Source organism: Pygocentrus nattereri, chromosome 4 (assembly GCF_015220715.1).
Source record: "Pygocentrus nattereri isolate fPygNat1 chromosome 4, fPygNat1.pri, whole genome shotgun sequence".
Lineage (NCBI taxonomy): Eukaryota > Metazoa > Chordata > Actinopteri > Characiformes > Serrasalmidae > Pygocentrus > Pygocentrus nattereri.
This window is the reverse complement of record NC_051214.1, coordinates 12,611,264-12,632,379: the sequence shown is the minus strand read 5'-3', so window position 1 is coordinate 12,632,379 and position 21,116 is coordinate 12,611,264. Positions and strand designations below refer to the sequence as shown.

The 21,116-nt window shown below is 37.6% G+C and overlaps 1 protein-coding gene across 1 annotated transcript; it reads right to left on the bottom strand.

Moving 5' to 3' along the window:
- Positions 1-148: 148 nt before the first annotated feature.
- On the bottom strand, positions 149-14,094 carry paplnb (papilin b, proteoglycan-like sulfated glycoprotein). Its single transcript, XM_017718062.2, has 14 exons — positions 14,001-14,094; positions 13,330-13,386; positions 11,683-11,792; positions 11,536-11,596; positions 10,330-10,432; positions 8,927-9,057; positions 8,744-8,844; positions 6,967-7,162; positions 6,072-6,248; positions 5,758-5,908; positions 4,078-4,158; positions 3,781-3,913; positions 3,475-3,550; positions 149-732 (listed from the first exon to the last, which is right to left on the bottom strand). Exons 2-14 carry the CDS (start codon positions 13,384-13,386, stop codon positions 475-477), a joined length of 1,635 nt encoding a protein of 544 aa, XP_017573551.2. The 5' UTR covers positions 14,001-14,094; the 3' UTR covers positions 149-474.
- Between the last annotated feature and the right edge of the window lie 7,022 nt (positions 14,095-21,116).

Below are 21,116 nucleotides of genomic sequence, written 5' to 3'. Positions count from 1 at the left end.
TTAGTTGATGTACTTTATTTATCAGCTTTTCTCTGCAGTGCCCCAGTTACTTTGGTATAGGAAGTTGGTATGCACTTACACATATAACTCATTTTAAAAATAATATGATAATTATATAATATAATAATTATGAACAACAGCACACAAGTACCCACCAATTTTGGATCATTTTAATCTTGAGATGTACATGGATGACAGACAAAAAAAAGAAAAATCAATGTCACTATGTTCCATTTGATATCCATTTTTAAGTACACCACTATATGTGTGATGGGAAGCCTTTGAGAGTCGTTATTTTTCATCAGAATTTTGTTTAGCACTTTATTGCTTTAAAGCACATGCACATGATTGCTGATATGTAAGTAAACTTGTTGTATGTGTTTTCAGAAGCATTGTTGTTTTTGTACATGTAGATGCATTTGTGTTTTTGATTCCTTTGCAGCTGCTCATCGACTGCTCTTCTTTTTTTGCTCCTCAGGCACGAACACGGTATGGTCTTCCTCTGTAATTTCTTCTGGCTGCTGGAGCAGAGCCTCTGGCAGAACCTCCACATGTTCTCCTGCACTCATCCGCAGAGACAAAGTTGTTGCTGTTGCCCTGGCAACCACCATACCAAAACTGTGTGCAGGTCTGGGCGGAGGCATCAAAGTAATAACGAGAGGTCCACTCATAGCAAGGGCCGACCACCCGTGCCATAGAGCACACATCAGGAACAGAAACAGAGGTGTAGTCCTGTCAAGAGAGTGAGGGGCATTTTATATATCTATATTTCTATATCTATACATATGTGTATATATACACATACATACATACACACGCACAGATTGACTGCAGTCTGTAATTATAGAACGACATTAACTACATAATGAAGTGGCCAGGTGGTGCATATATATTTCTATATAAAAGTCTGAGTTCCCCTGTTCATCAAATGTTTTGTTGATTTTCTAAGTAAGAATAAGTTACACATCCTCTAGAGGACACACTGTACACTGTAATGTACAATTACTGTTTATTAGCTGAACATACTGAAAAAAACGTAAAAGTGGCCTGTGCAAAAGTTATGGTTCATTGAAATTATGCACTAAAATTTGTAGAGAAAGTCATATTTAAGTGTCTTCTCTATACAGGATGTGTTAACTTACCTTCATTTACAAAATCAACAAAACATACAACTAGACTGAGATCGTTCAAGCATACAAGCATACTGTATAAAGATCATTAAACAGAAATGGTTTTCCAGTTCCTTCAGATTTATGAATTTCCTGAGCATACTTGAAATCCAGATCGCTGTCCAAAAAAAGTTTACATTTTTGTCATTTTTTATTTTTCTACATCATTTGAACATGATACCAGTTCCACATTACATGTGGGTATTTCATGTAGGTATTCCCATATAAATGATCCAAATTCACTTCAAATATAACCTCTTTACATCACATACCATTAAAGGAAAAGAATTTTTGCCTTCTCCTGTAAAGTTGGCATTTTGAAGATACATGTTTTTCTTTGGTCAGCAACATTATGTATTTTTATAGCACCCAGAATCAAACAGGAATCAAACCACAGTTTACCACATGCAAAGCAACAGTGCTACTACACTGTATATCAACCACTTTATTATTGTTGTTGACTGAGTAATAAAATATGTATATATATATATATATATATATATATATATATATATATATATATATATATATATATGCATTTTGCAATATTTCAATCTTTACAATGTCAGTTTATCTAACTAACATAAACACTGATCCAGACTTTCTTTGTTAAATGTCCAATGTGAAAATCCTCTGCGTACAGTCACATAATTTGCTGTACTCTACCTGTATGATTTTGTAAGAGAAAAATGTAAAATAATGACCAAAGACATGCCAATCACGAATTTTTAATGCCAATTTACTTTCAGTCTTGCAAAATAAACAACATTATTTACTTTTTAATGGACCAAATTGGCTTTTTAAATTTTAAATCAGTTGCCTTTTAAAATAACGTGAATCAAATTAGTGTTATATTAAATGTAAGAGGTAACTGACTATTTAGCTTAATGTATAATTATGCTATGACTTTAGTATAGGTGCAGCAGCAGCATTCAAATATAGTGCCAGTGCACTTACTTGGCTCACCCTATTTACCCTGAAAGATCTGGCAAAATATAAACAATAAACTGTCTGATTGCTGATTTTTGAAGTTTTGAGCAAAAATCTGCCAGTATGTCTCGACTGATTTAATTGTGTTGTACAGAGTGTGATGCATTATGTGAAAAAAAAGAAATCATGATCTGATGACTGAATTTTCACTACTGAAACAAATGTGTCAATACTAAACAGACTAAGTTTGTTTTGGTAGTGATATATTTGTTGTAATTGTGACAATCCAAGGTAATTTTGCATTTTGTTCAAAATGTTAAAAAGCATCTACTCACCACAAGGTCAAGATGGAGTAAAATGTTTTTTATTTCTTCCTGGTCACATATTTTGAGGGGTGGCCACAAGTTGATTCAGTCCAGACAGATTAATTGTGTGTGTTTCAGTAGTGACATGAAAATTGAGGACAGCATATTTTCAGTTTTTAAAAGTTACTGCTATTTTTTTTATATATTAAAACAAGGTAGGAATTTAATAGTTTTATTTTCCAGTGTAATTTCTGAGGTTAGGCATGGGGACGTATATATATGTGTGTGTGTGTGTGTGTGTGTGTGTGTATGTGTGTGTGTGTGTGTGTGTGTTTGCCGACTGGCCACTTTAAGTACACCTACTCCAATGGTACATTTTATGAGCTTGACTTACCATAAAGTTATACTTAGTAGTACTATAAATACAGACTGTAATCCATCTGTTTCATCTGTTTCTCTGCATAATTTGTTATCCTCATTTTACCCTCTTCATCAGTGGTCATGACCCCATAATCCATCTGTTTTTCTTCAGAATTTGTTAGCCCCATTTTACCCTCTTCTTCTGTGGTCAGGACCCCATAGGAGCAGGTATTATTTTGGTGGTGGATGATTCTGAGCACTGTAGTGATACTGACGTGCTGGTGGTATGTTAGTGTATGTTATGCGGGTACAATTGGATCTATATATTGGATATTAGATACATATTTTATATATGTATTTTTTATAACTTTATTCAGAATGAGGAATAAAGCTGGATATACTCATTGAGAAAGATTGATTAAATAGAGATTGCTATAATAAAGGTAAACAAATACAGGTTTCTTTATATTTCAAATGTAGTGATCAAATATCAAACATAAATAGATAATTACAGTAAATTATATATTACCTAATAACTTGTAGTTGTCCCCAAAAATGTCAAAGATTGAATAAAACATCTAAAAAAATTTCTAATGTTATCCTGACGGAATTTCAATCTGCATTATTTAAGTGATTGTTAAGCTAAATAACAGCAATTAATATGAAAAGAAGAAGACAAAGCTCCAAACTTTTGAACTGCAATGTCTTACCATGTGGACGTAGTCTGGACACCCTGTCCTTCCATAGCCCTGAGCAGGAGTTACTCCATCCAGACAACAGCCATATCTGCCAGGCATGCACAAACACACAGATAATGAAGCAAACATGCCACATTATATTGAATATGGTGATGATGAAAGTGCACCATCTCATAGTGCATATCAACATATCAAAAATATCAATATTTACAAAAATGAAAAGGAAAAACAAACATTCATTAATTTTATAATAGTTGCGAAGGAAAGTACTACATCTGAATGACTGTAAGGCTGCATAAATGAAAGGTGTGCTAGTACCTGCTTCTAACACAGTCATCTGGAGCACAGCCCTCTCCTCTTGGTCCTGTAGCAGCAGTGTGGCCATCAGGACAGCAGCCATAGTATGACTGAGCACAGTGTGGACCAACCACAGGCACGTATGGCCAATGGACTGCCAATAATTCAGGACAAAGGTACGAATAGATATGTTTATTAAACTGTACTTGTATCTTGTACTTGTATCTAAAACATTGAATTTTTAATCTTACATTGAAAATGAAAATGTGGATCAGCAATATATGTAATCATACTTGTTATGTAAGTGAAAATGCCTACCTGATGGTTCTCCATGGACATAAGGTACAAATCCTCTCAGAGAGCTCTCATGACCACTGGGGTCCTGAACGCTGGGCACCACTAAACAGAGAAACACACAACCAGATATGGATCTTCTGATATTTTATGCACTGTATGCTCAATTACCAAAACACAATTTTACAACATAATCAGAAACTAGAAGGGGAAAATATGTGAATAAACTTTAAGTTAGCTTGGCAAAGCCGTTGCTATGAAACCTCTTGCGTTGCTTAACCATCACTGTGGTATCCCAGGTGGTTGCTAAGGTGTTACTAGGGCATTTCTGTGGTATCCCAAGTGGCTGTTAAGGTGTTTATAGGCAATTGCCACAGTATCCCAGGTGGTTGCTTAGGTGTTGAATAAAAATGAAGAATAGTAAATAAAAACAAATTAAAATTCTTGACCACAGCCAGATTTTACATTCAGGACATTCTGGGCCTACTGCTTTACAAATGTACCTTAAAATTTACTGTACTTTAACATAAATTATATGATGTTGCTTTTTATTTATGCTTTTGAATGAAACATAATATGAACAATATAATGAAAAAATGCTTTTATTATTGGAAAGTCAGCCCTTTCAGTAGAATATTAATCCACGTTACTGAAGATCTAAAAGCCAATTTAGGTGTTTTGCTTTTTTTTTTGTTGTGTTTAAGTTTCTGGTGCTGCTTGAACACAGCAGTAATGTAATTTTTTATTAATTTTATTACTTATCAAATAAAAATAAAACTGCAGTTTTCCTCTTTTGAATGAAGACCCAAAGTCACATTTACCCTTTTTACCCTTTTCAGCCCAGAAAAACAATACAGTACAAAGCCTTGAATTGACCTTGAAAAACTTCGATTGGACAGTATTCAAATCCAGACCTTAAATCCAAATCTAGTCCTGAATTTGGTAATCACTGGTACTTAAATGAAAAGCTTGGAATTATTTTCTTGTTAAAAGGAGCCCGGTGTGAAAGCAGTGCTGAATTTGTCATTTTATTAAATTCATAATCAAATCTGTAAATCGGTAACTCAATTTGAAATTCCTACATATGCTTTTCACATGAATTTCATACAAATCAAGTCATACAAACCCAATTTCAAAACAGCTGTGACATTAATACTATGTGAAATGCAAAACAAAACAAATAGCTGTGATTTTTAAATGCACTTTGCCCTGTGTATCAATGAATGCAGTAAACTAACTAAACTAACTAAAGCTCCTTAAGAAACAAAACAAGAGTTTTACACAACTCAAAAGGTCAGCTGATTCTTTGAAGACCCTGGAGTTGTAATACAGTGTTTTGGCAGGTGAACTGTAAGCATAGTGTAAAAGATTTTAACAACTAAACTGTGAATCATAATCGCAACATGAACACTAAAATGATGTACATTAAGTTCTGTAGCTCTCATGTGAGGATCATATTCACAAAACTTGGATCACTATCACACTTGCACTTTATGAATTGGATTTGCAATTTGTATAATTATTCATACAATAACTACAATCTTGTCACTGCATTTATGTTTGATTCCTTTTGAGAGCAAATGAACTCCATTACTTACTGAAACATGTTGGCCACTTTGTCATGGTGAGGGAATAAATGCATAAAGGCACAGTTTAGTATCTAGACCTCATGGGTTATGATTGGAATCTAGCATGCATGCTCACCCTGTGCTCCAGGGCAGGACTGTGTGTTGCAGTTCTCTACACTGTGAGGTTTGGACTGAGGGGAACATCTCTCATCTCCATACTGGTTCTGATCCAGATCCATACACACCACTCTACGCTCCCGGGTCCCTGTGCCACAGCTCCGAGTGCACTGAGAGCCAGATAGAGGATGATTATAAAAAGTCAAAAGCTTCTCCTCCCTGTCACATCTTCTTTTGTTTCTTTAAAGCTACCATACATTAACTACTCTACATTAACTTGCACCAGCTCCACTCATCCAAAACCTGACTATAATGTCAGTTTGTTCTTCTTACCAGGCTCCAGTCGTTGACATAGTAGCGGAAGACCTGGTGGCAGGCAGGTTTCTGACAGGTACGGACCTCTGCAGGGCGTGAGAGACCACTGCAGTGGTGCTCAGGGAGGCGCTCTCCTCGGCTACCAACGCAGACAACCTCCCTCACCTGCTGACCCTCGCCACACGTCACTGAGCACTGGGAGAGACCACACAGGAACCATGACCACCAGGTCCAGAGCTAGATATGCAGATATGTAGTTTCATAGCAAATTCCAAATCAGTTTTTCTAAAAATGTTTTGAATAATAAATGTAAAGATCAATGAGCCTGTAAAAGAAATTTCTCTTGATGCATGTACGTATCATAAATTGTGGAACAGGTGTTGAAAACTGTAGTTTTCAAACTGTAGTTTGTATAAGAACTGTCAGATATCAATTATTATACAGTTGTCAATTATAGTTTAAATCTCTTTTTAAACCCAAAATAGTTTTTTTTAAACTTCATAGTCAGTAATGACAAAAACAACAAGATACTAACCTGCCCAGAAATCATTTTCAACACTTTTTTACTGTACTATGATCATATATTGCCTTATCTATTGAGTTATTAATAGTTCTTTCTTTTTCTTCCTAATTATCTCTATAGTTAGCATTATATTACTTTTCTATAAAACATGTATAGCAACATGAAGAGAGAAAGAACTTCCAAACTGTCTATATTCACTATATATGATGTTTTTCCTTTTAAAAATGTTCTTTGGTAGCATTGATATATGAAGTATGAAATAGCAATATGACAAGCGTAATTGTAGGTGTTATTTCTTTATATATTTTCATATTCTAATTGCTGGATGTAAGCTTTAGTCTCCTGATGTTGGCCCCCCCACTTGTCAGACCAAGTCTGCCCACCAGTTACCGTGCTGAAGCTGCTGACGCTGTACTCAGCACAGGCATGCTGGTTGCAGGCTCTGTGGGCAGCTGGCCTCTGTAAGCCCTGAGCGACACAGTATGAGTCGTCCACCACATGTCCATCAAGCACACAGTTCACACTACGGGTCTGTGTGCCTCCACCACACGGAGCCGTGCAGTCAGAATAAGCACCGAATGAGTATCTGGACGCACATAAAGATGAAAGTACATTAAGCATACAGTAGACCAATTTTCCTTTGATTAGCAATGATATCACCATAATGTATTATATGAGAAAAGGCTCCATTTACTTTATTGGTAATGGTTCTTATATTCATTATTTATTTTTAATTTAATGCCTCTGATTGAATTATTCACCTTTATGTTCTCTGCTGATAAACATTCACCATCCAGCCACTTCATTACGTACTGCTTACTATACAGGTGCACTTTGAAGTCTGTTTTCTGCATGCTTTGTTAGGCTTCTTTTACCCTGTTCTTCAATGGGACCCCACAGGACCCCCACAGAGCAGGTATTATGTGTGTGGTGGCTCATTCTCAGCATTGAAGTGATACTGACATGGTGGTGGTGTGTTAGTATGTGTTGTGCTGGTACGAGTTGATCAGACACAGCAGTGCTGCTGGAGTTTTTGGTAAGTGGAGCTGATAAAATGGAAAATGAGTGCAGATATAAGGAGGTGTATTTAATGAAGTTGCTCATTGTTGTATAATTAGCCAGGAGCAAAATCATGCTTTTACAGAGTTAATGTTGCTTCCAAATTCAGAATGGGATGTATTCAGAGAGTGAGCAACACGAAAATCTTTATCATTATCATCATAAATTACATCACATCACAAATTCTTTTCTGATTATATTAAGGATATTGTTAGTATTTAAAGGGTAATTCCTCAAATTTTTGCAAAACATAATTGACATAAATAAAGTTATTCAGAGATTTTTAATGTGACATGGTTCACTGTAAAGAAACTTGATGATAGAAACCAGGGGTCTCAAAGGCTATAGTGCAGATACAGCCATTCTATTTATTGTCTAAAAGCGCTAGTGATTCTACATGTGTCTTCTGAGTAATGTGTAATGATAAATTAGGGGTAAATCCATAGAAAAACGCATTCTTCAGCGTCTTTGGTTAATGCTTTGCCTTAAAACTCCCTGTATGTATCTCTACTATGTATGGATTTAAAAAAAAAAAGCGCCATGCTTGAATGTCTCAAGGTCTGCAAGCAGCGTAAGCAGTGTATTCATACCTATTTCATATAACAGTTTTCTGCAAGGGAACTTTCATAGGCATTAAACACTTCAGACATCTGGTTCCTATCAATCGCCACTATGGCCAAGTCTTTGTAGTCTCTGTAAAAACTTTTCACAAAACATTTCACAACAAACCTCTCTGAATTACTCTTTTTACATCTTCAGTGGTATTTCTCCTAAAAGAACTGCATTATTACAAAGACAGTTCTGTCTAATAAGTTTTGATGCAGCGCAATATATCAAACACTGAATAAAAAAATGATGCTCATAGTTTTGATCATATTTTTAAATTAGGTTTTACTATCTGTTGGTGGTATAATTAGTAATACTTGTCTGTTCAAACTTTTCAAACAAACAAAAAAAAAACTTGTTGTGTATAGTGAAAATGTATTACAGGATCATGATATTATACTTTTGCCATATCTCCCACCCCTAATTCTGAAGTAATGGCCATTAATAAACCTTGCTTCAAAAGTTGATGTGAATTCACACCATGAGCTGCCCATGAACAGACCTATAAGCCTCTGTAGTGTGAGTTATTCCAGGTCTCGGGACGTGACTGATATGAGGAGAGGGTGGATGGTCAAAGCCCACAATTTCACCATGACTCACCGCCTGTAAATGAAGAGAGCAGCATCAGCATGTGTCTGTGTCTTATTCATGAGTGTGTGATTAAAGTGCTTGAGTGTGCACTTGCCCTGCAGACACCCTCGACGCAAATGTCACTGCGGCCCATGTAACATTGAGTACCGTCCACCACAGCAGGACGGTGGCGATAGTAGAAATTCTCTCCTCCGGGTACACACACCAACTCACATGGGTTCGAGCCTGCGCACAAGCACAGACACATTAGAAAAAACTAAATTTGTAGGCATGTTTGGTGTCCAAATGTTGAAGCTTTTCACTGGAGCTACAAGGTTCTCACTATAAACTGCATGCTTGTTTCATCACACACTTGCCTCAATTCACATCAAGTTGTATCACATACTATAGTAAATAATGACATTGGAAATTTTAGTTCATGCTTTTTTTTGCCATTTTCCCCAATTTTCTCCCCAATTTAATTATGTCCAATTCTGCCTACTGCCTTAATCACGCAATGCACTAGGAAGGTCAAGGCTAACGTGCTACCTTAGAGTCATGTCAAGCCAGCCACCTTATCTCAACTGCCTTTAATGAAGTGTCATTGGACAGCTCAGCACGCTTGAAGCAGAACACTAACTACCAATTCTGTTTTGTCAGCTAACACATGCTCACACTGGCTAGCATTGTGCTGAGTGATGGGGAAAGGAAGGCCCATCCTACCCACCCAGAGACAGCAAGGCCAATCGTGTTCTCTTGGACCCCCAGCTATAGATGGCAGTGGTATCAGCACTTGTTTGTGCTTTTGTCCACTTTTATAGATAACAGTATGTCATACATTATCAGAAATCAGATAAGCAAATCTTTTTCGGTTTTCTGAATAACAGCAATATGAGGCAAGTTGGTGACGAAATATACTCAACTGTATGCTAATACAAATTACAACAGTCCTTATTTAAGTCCTTATACATAAGTATAGTGGTTAAAACAGTCAGTACTCAAGAGGGCAATAGAGAAAAGACTAGCTCTAGCTCTACTGTTATTTTAGCATCCACAACTTCTAAACATGTGGACAGTAAAGGAGTGTGAGCGGCTTGCCTTTCACTTTACCTTACTTGTTCTAACAGAATGAAGAGGTGGTGTATCATATAAGCATCATTCTACTGAATTGGTGTAAAGTCAGAGTTAAAATCATCAGACTTTTAACTTTTAATTGACCTTGACTTTAGAACTCCTTTTGCTTTGAATGATCCTAAACCATAAATACATTTATACTTAACCAAACAAGTGCTCGAACTTTCCATTTGAAACCTTCCATTTTTTCACTACCACAACAATAAAAACACCTCCAAAACAAATGTTTCTGTAGTGACAATTTTAGACAATTTATAATAATTTTTCATTTACATGACTAGTAAACTCAGCTTTGAGTTGCTGTACACACATAAAATCATAATATGTTTAATTAAAACACAAAAAGTTAATTGCAGAAAATATGTGATTTTCAGATTTTAATACCTCCATAATAAGGCTGCCAGGTGTAGCGTTTGCCCTGGAAATCCATTCTGTCGAACCGGGAGCACTGTTCCTCACGGAAGTCCCGAGATCCAGATGGACATTCCTTTCACAGGACACAACAAGCACATCAATTAACAGCTGTTTACCCAGACAGATGCTACAGTGTGCATGGGATTAGATATATTAGACATACTTGGGTCAACACTAGGTTCATACTATATTCTCTGATGAAAAAGGTACTAAACTGGGGTGGTACCATCAAGGTGCTGGATGGTACCCTCGGGGTACATCTTTAGTACCTTTAGTTAGGGAACATAAATGTACCCTGTTCCATGTGTTATATTCTGTCGCAGTTATATTTTTTAGCCCACAGACCCCGTCTTGACTCCAGGCTTTTTATTTATTTTTTTATTAACAAAGAGTTAAGCTATGAAAACATACAAATATGCACCTTTTCCATGGGAAACTGGCCTTGGCCAAAGTTTGCTTTTAACCAATCCCAAAATGCGTTTATTATGTGTTGTGTATACTGTGTATAGTATTTGAAATATATAGTGGGGACAGGTTATACTTGTACCATATCATCACCATATCAATACACCACCATTAATGAGCCCAAAAAAATGGCATTATACCACTTTTTCTTTTCCAGAATTGATGTCAATATTGGCATATGCAAACCTATACATTTTAAAATAAGCTATTTCAAGTACTTAAGATGCCTAATATCTAAAAGTATTACATTCAAACAGATCAAATACTTCCATACAAGAATAATGAGTATTGAGCATTGAGTAATGGCTTGAGCATTTCCATAACTGCTGGCCTCTAGAGTTTACTCAGAATGGTGCAATAAAGAAAAAAAAACATTCGGTGAGCAGCAGTTCTGCGGACGGAAATGACTTATGATGAAAGAGGTCAACAGAGAATGGCCAGACTGGTTTGAGCTGACAGGAAGTCTATGGTAACTCAGATAATAATAACTCAGTAATGCTTAGCTAGCTACTCCATCTTTTCAGGCTACACGCAACCAAATTTACTATCTATTATATCGCTCTGCAAGCTTTTCTCTCATATTCAAGCTAGATTTGTCACAGAATCCGATGGAATTTGTTGTTTCTTCAGTGTTATTTGGTCCAGCATTTTCTGCAGCTATAGGATTGGTGCCATCTCTGCCGTCTTTATCATGCTGTCCTATCTCCTTACTTGAGTGTTGCAGAGCTTGTAGGACTTGGAAGGTCCAACACAGTTGTGTCCACCATCTGTCCTGTAAATAATATTGGGAAAATAGGAGACAAAAATTATAAAGGAAACCACACAAGCATATACGCAATCACACATCCACATACACACCTCATGGTGTTGCAGACCCTGGTCCTCACAGCCACTCCAGTGCCGCAGGTACGGCTGCAATCTCCATATGGTCCATATTCTCCCCAGTGGTCATCACTTGGCTGCCTCAACTATGACACACACAAAAAAAGTAAAACATAAACACAACCTACTTCTCAGAAGTCTCTACCACACGATAGAGACAGTAAAGCAGGCCTACACAATGGCACCATACTGGTGACACTGTTTCTTAATAAAAATAATGCATGCGCACAACTAAGGTGTGGCATTGAGTTTGTTAAGACACAACTCAGTAAAGCATGGGAACAAGATAATTAAGTCATAGCCACAACTAAGTAAGGCACAGACACAAGATAATTAAGTCGTAGTTATGACTGCACAGGTATAATAACATCATTAAATCATAGCTACTACATAGTAAGCTGTGGAACATGATAATTAAGTTACAATAATCAAGTTGTGGTCACGACTTAGTAAGGCATGGGTTTGAGAGGAGTGGGTATGAGATAATTAAGTCATAGCAATGATTAAATAAGATGTGGGACAAGATGATTAATTCTTGATAATTAAGTTGTGGTCATGACTTTGTAAGGTGTGGGTACTTGATAATTAAGTCATAATCGCAAATCGCAAGGCACGGGTATGAAATAATTAAGTCATAGCCATGATTTAGTAAGGAGTAAGTATGAGATAATTAAGTCATAGCCATGACTTAGTAAGGCATGGGAACAAGATAATTACGTCATAGCCACTAGTTACTAAGGTGTGGATACAAGATTATTAAGTCATGATAGTAAGTTGTGGTCATGTCTGAGTTAGGTGAGGGAAGAGATAACCGAGTCATTCCTATGGATTATTAAATTGTGCCCACACATTGTTTTTTATTAAGAAGGGATATCACCAGTGAGGCTCTGTAGTGTACAGATAAAACCTACATTATCACTAAATAAAAATGCCCAGTGTTTTATCTGTAATGCTGCTCCTGCCACAGACCCCTACCAGCACTAGTGACAGCAAATAATCTTCAGCCAGTTGTAACAAGTTTCAATAGCTTCTCAAACCTGGATGAACGTCTGTTTATACCTAACTGAACTTTGCTATAAACAAAACAACGAAGAGAAATGTTTAAAGTTAAATTATACAGAAGGCAAAATTATTTCTATGTTTTAAAAGTTATTTTTCCCACTGAGCAGTGCAGCACAATACATGCACCAAAAAAACCCCCAGGTTTCACATCCATCTCTGAACCACACACTCCAAAACACACTGTCCACATCTCAAAAGTATCCACATGATCTCCCACATTTCTAGACTGGTTTCCCTCATAATAACAGTGCAGAAAGCCACCAGCGAACACTGAAATTTGCACACTCAGGCACCAGTCACTGTGGAGAACCAGAGAGTTCCAGAACATTAGAACAAATGTAAATTACGTAACTTCACATAGACATGAGTAGTATAGCATAATACTGTCAAATCTCAAGCTCACCAGACAAAGAGCATCTTCAATTCATCTGCAGGTGCATATATACAATGAAATTTAGACTAAAGAACTTGCTGTTGGCTGAGCACTGGTGAACAGGAAAACTGGCTTTATGTTGGTGATAGTTAGGTCCAGGTATATGTAACCAGGTAAGTGTTACTCACAGAGAGTGCTGGGGCTGTGAGCAGGTACAGGATCCCCAGGAGTGACAGGAGAATCATCTGCACAAGGCAAACACACACAAAGCCTGAGGTAAAGCATGCCTCAAAGACCTTAATTCAATTTAATAAATGCAGCATTTTTTCTGCAACAACTATTTTAACTACATCTATCTTTATTTACAGTCATTGCCCATTTTATCAGCTCCACTTATTATATAGGTGCATTCTTCTACAATTACAGATTGTAGTCCATCTGCTTCTCTGCTTGATTTGTTAGCCTCCCATGTAAGTGTCCCGGATCAGACTAACCACAGACCACCACATCAGTATCACTGAGTTTTTTTTTTAAAATGCACAATTACTGTTTATTTGCTGAATTTACTGAATTGGACAAAGAAAAAAAACCTAAAATGTGGGCTGTGCAAACGTTATGACAATTTCTATCTTATGCTTAATTTCTTCTGAAGTGTTAAATTTGGCAAATAAATAGGAATTGTGCACTAAAAATGTACAGAAAAGGCCACATTTTAGGTGTTTTCACCTAGGATTCCAGTTTCAGAACATTTCAGTTAACACAAGTCTGCCTTTCAATGTATATTTCTTGATTGTACTATGTACATAAGCACTGTTATTTGATCGTATTTTAGTTATTATATAGGCATAGAGGCTCTTACCTTGTTCTTCTGTCTCGCTCTGTGTCAGACGTTAATCCAGTCAAGGCAGGAGTGGACTGATGCTTATGTCTCGCTTGGACTGCATATCTCTCTTTCTTGCACACACACATGCACACACACACGCACACTCACACACACACACACACACTCACACACACACACACACACACACACGCACACACAACACACACACACACACACACACACACTCACACACTCACAAACACACACACACACACAGACACACAAAACACTTCACTCATGAAATCAAAATTAACCCCTCCCAGAGAGATAAAACTCTTTTGCCATGTCATGATGTGTGTGTGTGTGTGTGTATATGTATGTGTGTACATTTATATGCGTATGTATGTATATGTATAGTTGTATATGTATAGGACGGGGAAAGCTGCAAATGAATTGCCCTTGTTGGGAAGTACTCTGAACTGAACAGAATGAAATGGAAAACTATTATACTAATGTTACATAGAATATTTAAATGAAAGGTATGCAAATGCAAAACAGCATGTATACATGTATAATATTTGATGATGTGTTCTTTGAACACCACAAGACCAAAATATTGAGGTGTTGCTGGGCGACATCTACTGCTAAATCTAGTGCTAAATCTAGTCTCAGTTTTTACAATTTATAAATATTTATGTATTGTTATCAGCATTAGCAGAGACAATCCAAAAACGTCTGAAACCACAGTGAAAGTCTGGTATTTATTATTTAAACCTGGAAATAAACAACAGAAAGTTTTAGAATCTTGAAAAACTAAATATTTGAAATTCTGCACTATTTCTAGGTCACTATTCAAACTGAAGCACATTTGCAAAACTGACCGTATTAAGGCCTTTGTACACAAAAGATAAAATCCTTCTTTTTTTCATTTTATTCCTTCCATTGAAACACTGGATGGATTTGGATGGATGGATATACTGTTCAGAAGCTTTTTCACAAACTCCATGCTAACCTGAGCGCCTTCTGTCATTAAAGCAAAAGGGGGTGCAAATCTCAAATGAAGAAATTCTGAATATTCATGTAAATATTCAAAGATTCATTTTTTCACTCAAATTGTTATGCTGCATGACCCCACTGCATGTATGTGAAAAATCCTCATTACCAGAATCAGACATTAATTGCCATGTCAGTCCACCTGTAAAAGTGCATTTTTTAATATTTCACAGCTCAATAAAAAAAGCTTCAAAATTTGTGATATAGTAAAAATATACCTATATATTGTTAATGAAAATTACAGGGTGGCATTGGTGATGTTCCAAATACAATTTATTTATATGCATCTCATACAGACAGTGACAGACATGGTCATTACTTCAGGCTCCTTTTACTCTTTCATTCATTTCTGTAACACAGTAGGAAAAACATAGCTGAACTTTTACAAGCTGTTGACAAAAATCCAGTGAGTCTCCCTCAGGAGTCCAGCAGTGGCTTGCTGAAAAGTCTAGAAGATAGATAGACTGTGCACACGTGTTTATGAAAGAAGGATCTCAGAGAAAGAGTGGCCTTCATGCAGTGAGAGGTTTTTCAATGTTCTCACCGCAGATTCTTATCGCACGCACCATTGCCACTAAACACAGCGTATTAAATCATGGGGTGTGAGCGGCTCTTCAGGCTCCATGGTTTAAAGGCGCTATTTTAGGCTCTCTCACTTTTCAACAGCCAGACAAACAGATGCAGGTACTCATTTGAGGATTGGAAAGGGGGGCACTGGAACCACACACGCAGTACCAGCCTTAGCCCAAACATAGAGCCGGATGCAACAGTTACAAAGAGCTACAGAAAAACAGAAGAGACGCTTGATTCCAACATTTTGACATTGAATTTGAAATGAATTATGCTTATATAGTTATTAATTATGTAGTTATACTTATATTAGCTTATATAGTTTGAGTGGTTGAAGCTGATGAACAGGCCTTGTGTCTTTCAATGAAACAATGGAAAGTTTGCTAAGCTGGCTAATTAGATTACTGAGGATAACATAGCAGAGCGCGGGACACGTTCCGTCACTTTAAATAACAAAACCGGGTCAAGGAAATTGTCCTTCTTCTTTCCTCTGACGTTGTCTAGTCTTGTTACTCTTATCCTCACCTTTGCTTCAGTGAGCTGATGAGTTCTTCCACCATATACCGTCCACATTTACTGCAAGTCATGCATTCAATCCAGTAACTATAACAGCACATACCTGTAAGAGCACTGCACTGAGAAGCTACCACATAAAGAAGCTATAGTTTGCATTTTTTACAGTGCATACTATATATTCCAACTACTGCCTTGGTTTGTGTAGGGTTGTGGAACAAATGGAATAAATGGCAAACTATCATGCAATACCTCACATCGTTGCATTGCATTTAAACAGCCTCCATAAAAAAAACTGCCAACTTTCAAATAAAAAATGTTTCTTTCGCTTTTTTGAAATTAAATTCAGTATACAGCTTCTTGCCTTGGCAGCCAGTGAGGGCAAAAATGCACAGTGCTGTACATGTTATTTTGGCAGTACACCCACAGGTATGTCCAGTTTCATTTCCCAGACTCAAAGCACTACTTGTGGCAAAAGTGGACAGTACATGACGGAAAAACTCATCAGTTCAAGGTGAAAAAGAGAGCAATAAGATGAGGTTTTAGTGGAAGCGAACAACTGAATACTTCCCGGATCCTGCAACATCTCACTTCTTTTTTTAACATGTCTTCACCAACTTTTACTTACTATTTGGAAATGCGTCACATCTACGTTACACAAGTAGCTACTCACAGCACAAGGGAAAGAGGGAACAGTTAGGAGTGGTTTTTTTTTTCAATGAGAACATATTCGCCCTCGGCTAGTTTATCCTTATTGAACTAATAAGCTATGTAAACTTTGTAATGAAATGTAAAGCTAGCTGTGTGGTCTGAATAATAGATCTACTACCATGTCTAACAGATTGGCTCGTTTGCTACATAGCATTATTTTGAAATATTAAGTATTGCAGGTTTATAAAGGGGAATGACATAGGTTGCAGTGATTTCTGGTCAAATCTCCCCTCCAAGTGCTCATCTAACACACTTCACTTGAGCTGGTACAGTAATGAATAAGCCAATAAGATGGTGTAGGGGATTCCTTCGAGCGGAAATGGTGAGGCCAAGATGATGAGGGCAGGCTAAAATGAGTTCTGAACTGGATCGTCCCCTGAATCGACTATGTGTGATGATGCTGATGCTGATGTTAGTATCTTGAGCTGTCCACAGTGTTTCCCAAACAGATACAGATGGAGGAACAGGGCACAACTGTATTGCAGCAGGTTTCAACTGAGTCACCCTTCCTTTTCATAAAGTGCCAAAAAGTAGAACACTGCATGAAGGTAAATACTAAATGATAAATTGTACAATTTCTCTCTTTCCACTCCTTATTCTCCCCATTCGTGTTCATTATATGGGATTTTTGAACCTTCCCGTCTCCACTGTCTTCATCATTCACACTGAATGATCTTCAATTGCTATGTCCCTCCTCAGAGCTGTCTGTTTAGTTTCTCGGCCTGCCTCTCTTTGGCATCCAGGGCGTATTTGGTGTCCTGGAGGTCCTCGATGATCTCCAAGGCTTCCTGCAGCTCCTGAGCCAGGGTGTCATATTTTTCAGTCAGTTCTCGGTTCTCCAGGCGCAGTTCAGTGATGTGTCGGCTAAGCTCCAGGTTCCAATGGGTGCAGTGAGATCTCAGGTACTCTACCTCTGTCAAAAGCACCTCCATACTATTCATCAGAGTCTCCAGCTTCTCCCTTGCCGCACTCATCTCTCCCTGTCGCTGCTCCATGGTCCTTCGCTTCCTCTCCTCCTCTGAAACTTGCATGTGACTGGAAATACTGCTTCTGTCAGAAGATAACAATCAAAATCATCAAAGGAATGAGTGTAACCAACTAAGAGCAGTAACAGAGATAGAGAAAAATGTCACACCTGTTTGAAACTGGAACTCTTAATAGATTGGATTGTAGGGTGGCAAAGCCAGTTTGTTTAATCCCATTCTCCTCCCTGCCCTTCTCTCTCTCTCTCTCTCTCTCTCTCTCTTTCTCAATATCCTGTGAATGTTTAAAGGCCTCTGTGACATTTTGTGAACTGTAATCTCCTTACTGAAGCTTTCAGACACACACACACACATATATATATATATATACACACACACACACACACACACACACTTTGGCTATTCTCTGCCACAAGACACACTCAATGTGTGTCATGCTGTCTAGCACAAAAATCTGTTTACACTGTTTTAAAATCGCATGAAACAGGCATCATAACACATTTACCTTCCACACCATAATCTATTTACAAGTGAAGCATGGGAGCATGTCTGAGCTGCTTTAAGTGGTTTCTAGGGTGTTACTAAGCAGTTGCTAAGGTATCCAAGGTGGTTGCTGGGGTGTTATCAAGTTGTTGCTATAGTGTTTCAGGTGTTTGCTAGGGTGTGGCTTGGCAGTTGCTATATTATCATAGGTGGTTGTGAAGGTATTGCTAAATGCTTGATGTGGTATCTTGAGAGTGTTTCTAAGTGGTTCGTATATGGTTGCTAGGGTGTTTCTTTATGTTGCTATCCAGTTGCTGTAGTATTGGAGATGGTTGCTTGGTGTTTGCTAGGGGCTTGCAGCGGGGTTCCAGGTGGTTGCTAGGATGTTACTAGGTGGTTGATATGGTATCATTGTAAAAAGGAAAATAGTTCAAGATATTAAGCAAATGAAGGAAAGTAGTTCATTTATGTAGTTAACGTATTTTAGGTCATCCATGTCTTAGTGCCAAGCAGCAACACCATGTGCCATTTGACTTTATCCCTATAATCCCTAAGGTGATTAGCACACTAGCACTTAAACACAAGAAGTGGGATCTGCAATGCAGTGGAATCTCCCCAAGATCTCAGTACTTGAAAAATATATAGTAGAGCACATGTTCTCAAAAAATATTACCAGTGCTTTATTGATGAGTAGTTGTGCTTGTGGCAATCGTAGGAATGTAGAAGCAAGTAGCATGTATATATAGATATAAAAGAAATGTATCAGCAAACCAAATCACTTTTGCTGTCTGTATGACACCTACGGGATTCTTTGCAGGCCATATGCACAGACCTACACTAGCCTACCGTCAGCACACAGCACTGATTTTGTCAGCCTTGTTGTCTGTGTGGGCTGCTTTATCAAAGCCACAATGAGAGTGAGAAAAGTTGAGACTGGGAAAACATGCCTTCTTCCAAATTACCCCATTGTCTAAAATCAAGAGAGCTCAAGTTGAAGAGAGCATGGGATTCAGAGCTATCTTTGGCGTGTGGTAATTTCTTTATGAGTTATGTCTTGAGTTGTGTGGGCTGCAATGTTTTTTCTGCACTTAGACAGACTGTATGACGACTAAGCTCCTCAAACATTCGGATTCAGATCACTGAAAATGCTGAAAGAATATATTCCCAGATACAAATTCCATGAACAAATCAATATCTAAAAGCACCACTGTATTATATAGGACTATTATGCTGCTGGTACTTCATAGTACATAGTAAATGGAAGAGAATACAGAGCTACTCTTGCTTAGGCCTACTTCTGCAGCTTTTTTGTGGTGAATACAAAACCTGCAATCACAGCAGATTACCTCCTGGACTCTACATGGCAAATCAGCCATGTTACTGTATCCCTACAGTCTGTGGTTCTGGTATTTTTCCTTTTTAAAGTACTGCAGATCCCTTTTCACAGACTATAGGCTTGACTCTTGACTCTACGCCTTGAATTTTCTTTACTAAAATTTTAAAGCCCAGGAGTTCGCCCAAACATCTTCGGGACAAATGCACTCCAAGGAAATTCATATTTATTTCTATACATACACTGACTGGTCACTCTGTTAAGTACAACTGCTTGTGTCTACACTCTTTGTCCATTTGATCAGGTCCACTTAACATTTAGTAAGACTTTGTAGTTCTACAACTACAGACAGCTCTGCCTCTCTTGCTCTGAATACCTTTTACCCTGTTTTTCAATGGTCAGGACCCCTGCAGGCTGACCACAGAGCAGGTATTATTTGGGTGGTGGATCATTCTCAGCACTGCAGTGACACTGACGTGATGGTGGTGTGTCAGTGTGTGTTGTGCTGGTATGAGTGGATCAGACACAGCAGTGCTGCTGGAGTTTTTAAACACCTCAGTGTCACTACTGGACGGGAATAGGACATTCCAAAAATATCCAGCCAACAGCATCCAGTGGGCAGCATCCTGTGACCACTGTTAAAGGACTAGAGGACGAGCAACATAAATTGTGCAGCAACACATGAGCTACATGGTGGACCAACAATGTAGGTGTGTCCAATATAGTGGACGGTGAGTGGAGTGTTTTAAAACTCTAGCAGCACTGGTTAAATATTTTTAACCACTCTACACCATGTTTTTTTTCTGATGAATTGCTGGTAGTTTTGTGCGCTGGCATTTTTTAAAGCTGGTAATTATAGTGGTGGACAGTAACTAAGTAAATGTAATTCGTTACTGTCCTTAAGTAGTTTTTTTGTGTATCTGTACTTTACTTAAGTTTTTCCATTTTGGGCAACTTTTTACTTCCACTCAACTACATTTCAAAGTCAAATATCTGACTTTTTACTCTACTACATTTTGAGAAATCTGTCGTTCCTTTTGGTTTTTGTGTATAAAAACGTAACATGTCAAAATGAAATAAGCACAAAGCAAGAACACCAATCAGGGCACAGTGGTCACTTTGTTCTGAGCTTGTTTTGACCTGTTGGTCATACCAACCCAGTGCAAGCACACGGTTCAACATCAGTGCAGCAACGTAAAAGTTTGGGAGTACATATGTCTACCTTCATGATGAACTAACCTAAGTTTGTGTAAATAGACCACAATATAGAAATATGTACACATATGCAGTCGTGACTGGCCTGTTTCTTTTTTTCTGAATTCATACAAACACTTTCATTTATTAGTAAATTAGTTTCGGTTAGTTTGTTTATGAACAGAGACCTACAGATCAATACAGTAAAGGAAAACTTATTTGTGATCCTGAGTTTAAAGCAAGTCTTTATTCAGCTTGTAACCAAGTTATAAAGTAATCTTAAACTGAAACTTTGCTTGTGTGTAAAAAGTG

What these genes read in the sequence shown, in the direction of transcription:
- paplnb (XM_017718062.2), bottom strand. Translation starts at nt 13,386, where the DNA reads ATGATTCTCCTGTCACTCCTGGGGATCCTGTACCTGCTCACAGCCCCA. An exon ending in AGGGTCTGCAACACCATGAG is followed by an intron (nt 11,597 to 11,682) that starts GTGTGTATGTGG and finishes TATTATTTACAG; the next exon opens with GACAGATGGTGGACACAACT. An exon ending in GCGTCGAGGGTGTCTGCAGG is followed by an intron (nt 8,845 to 8,926) that starts GCAAGTGCACAC and finishes CTTCATTTACAG; the next exon opens with GCGGTGAGTCATGGTGAAAT.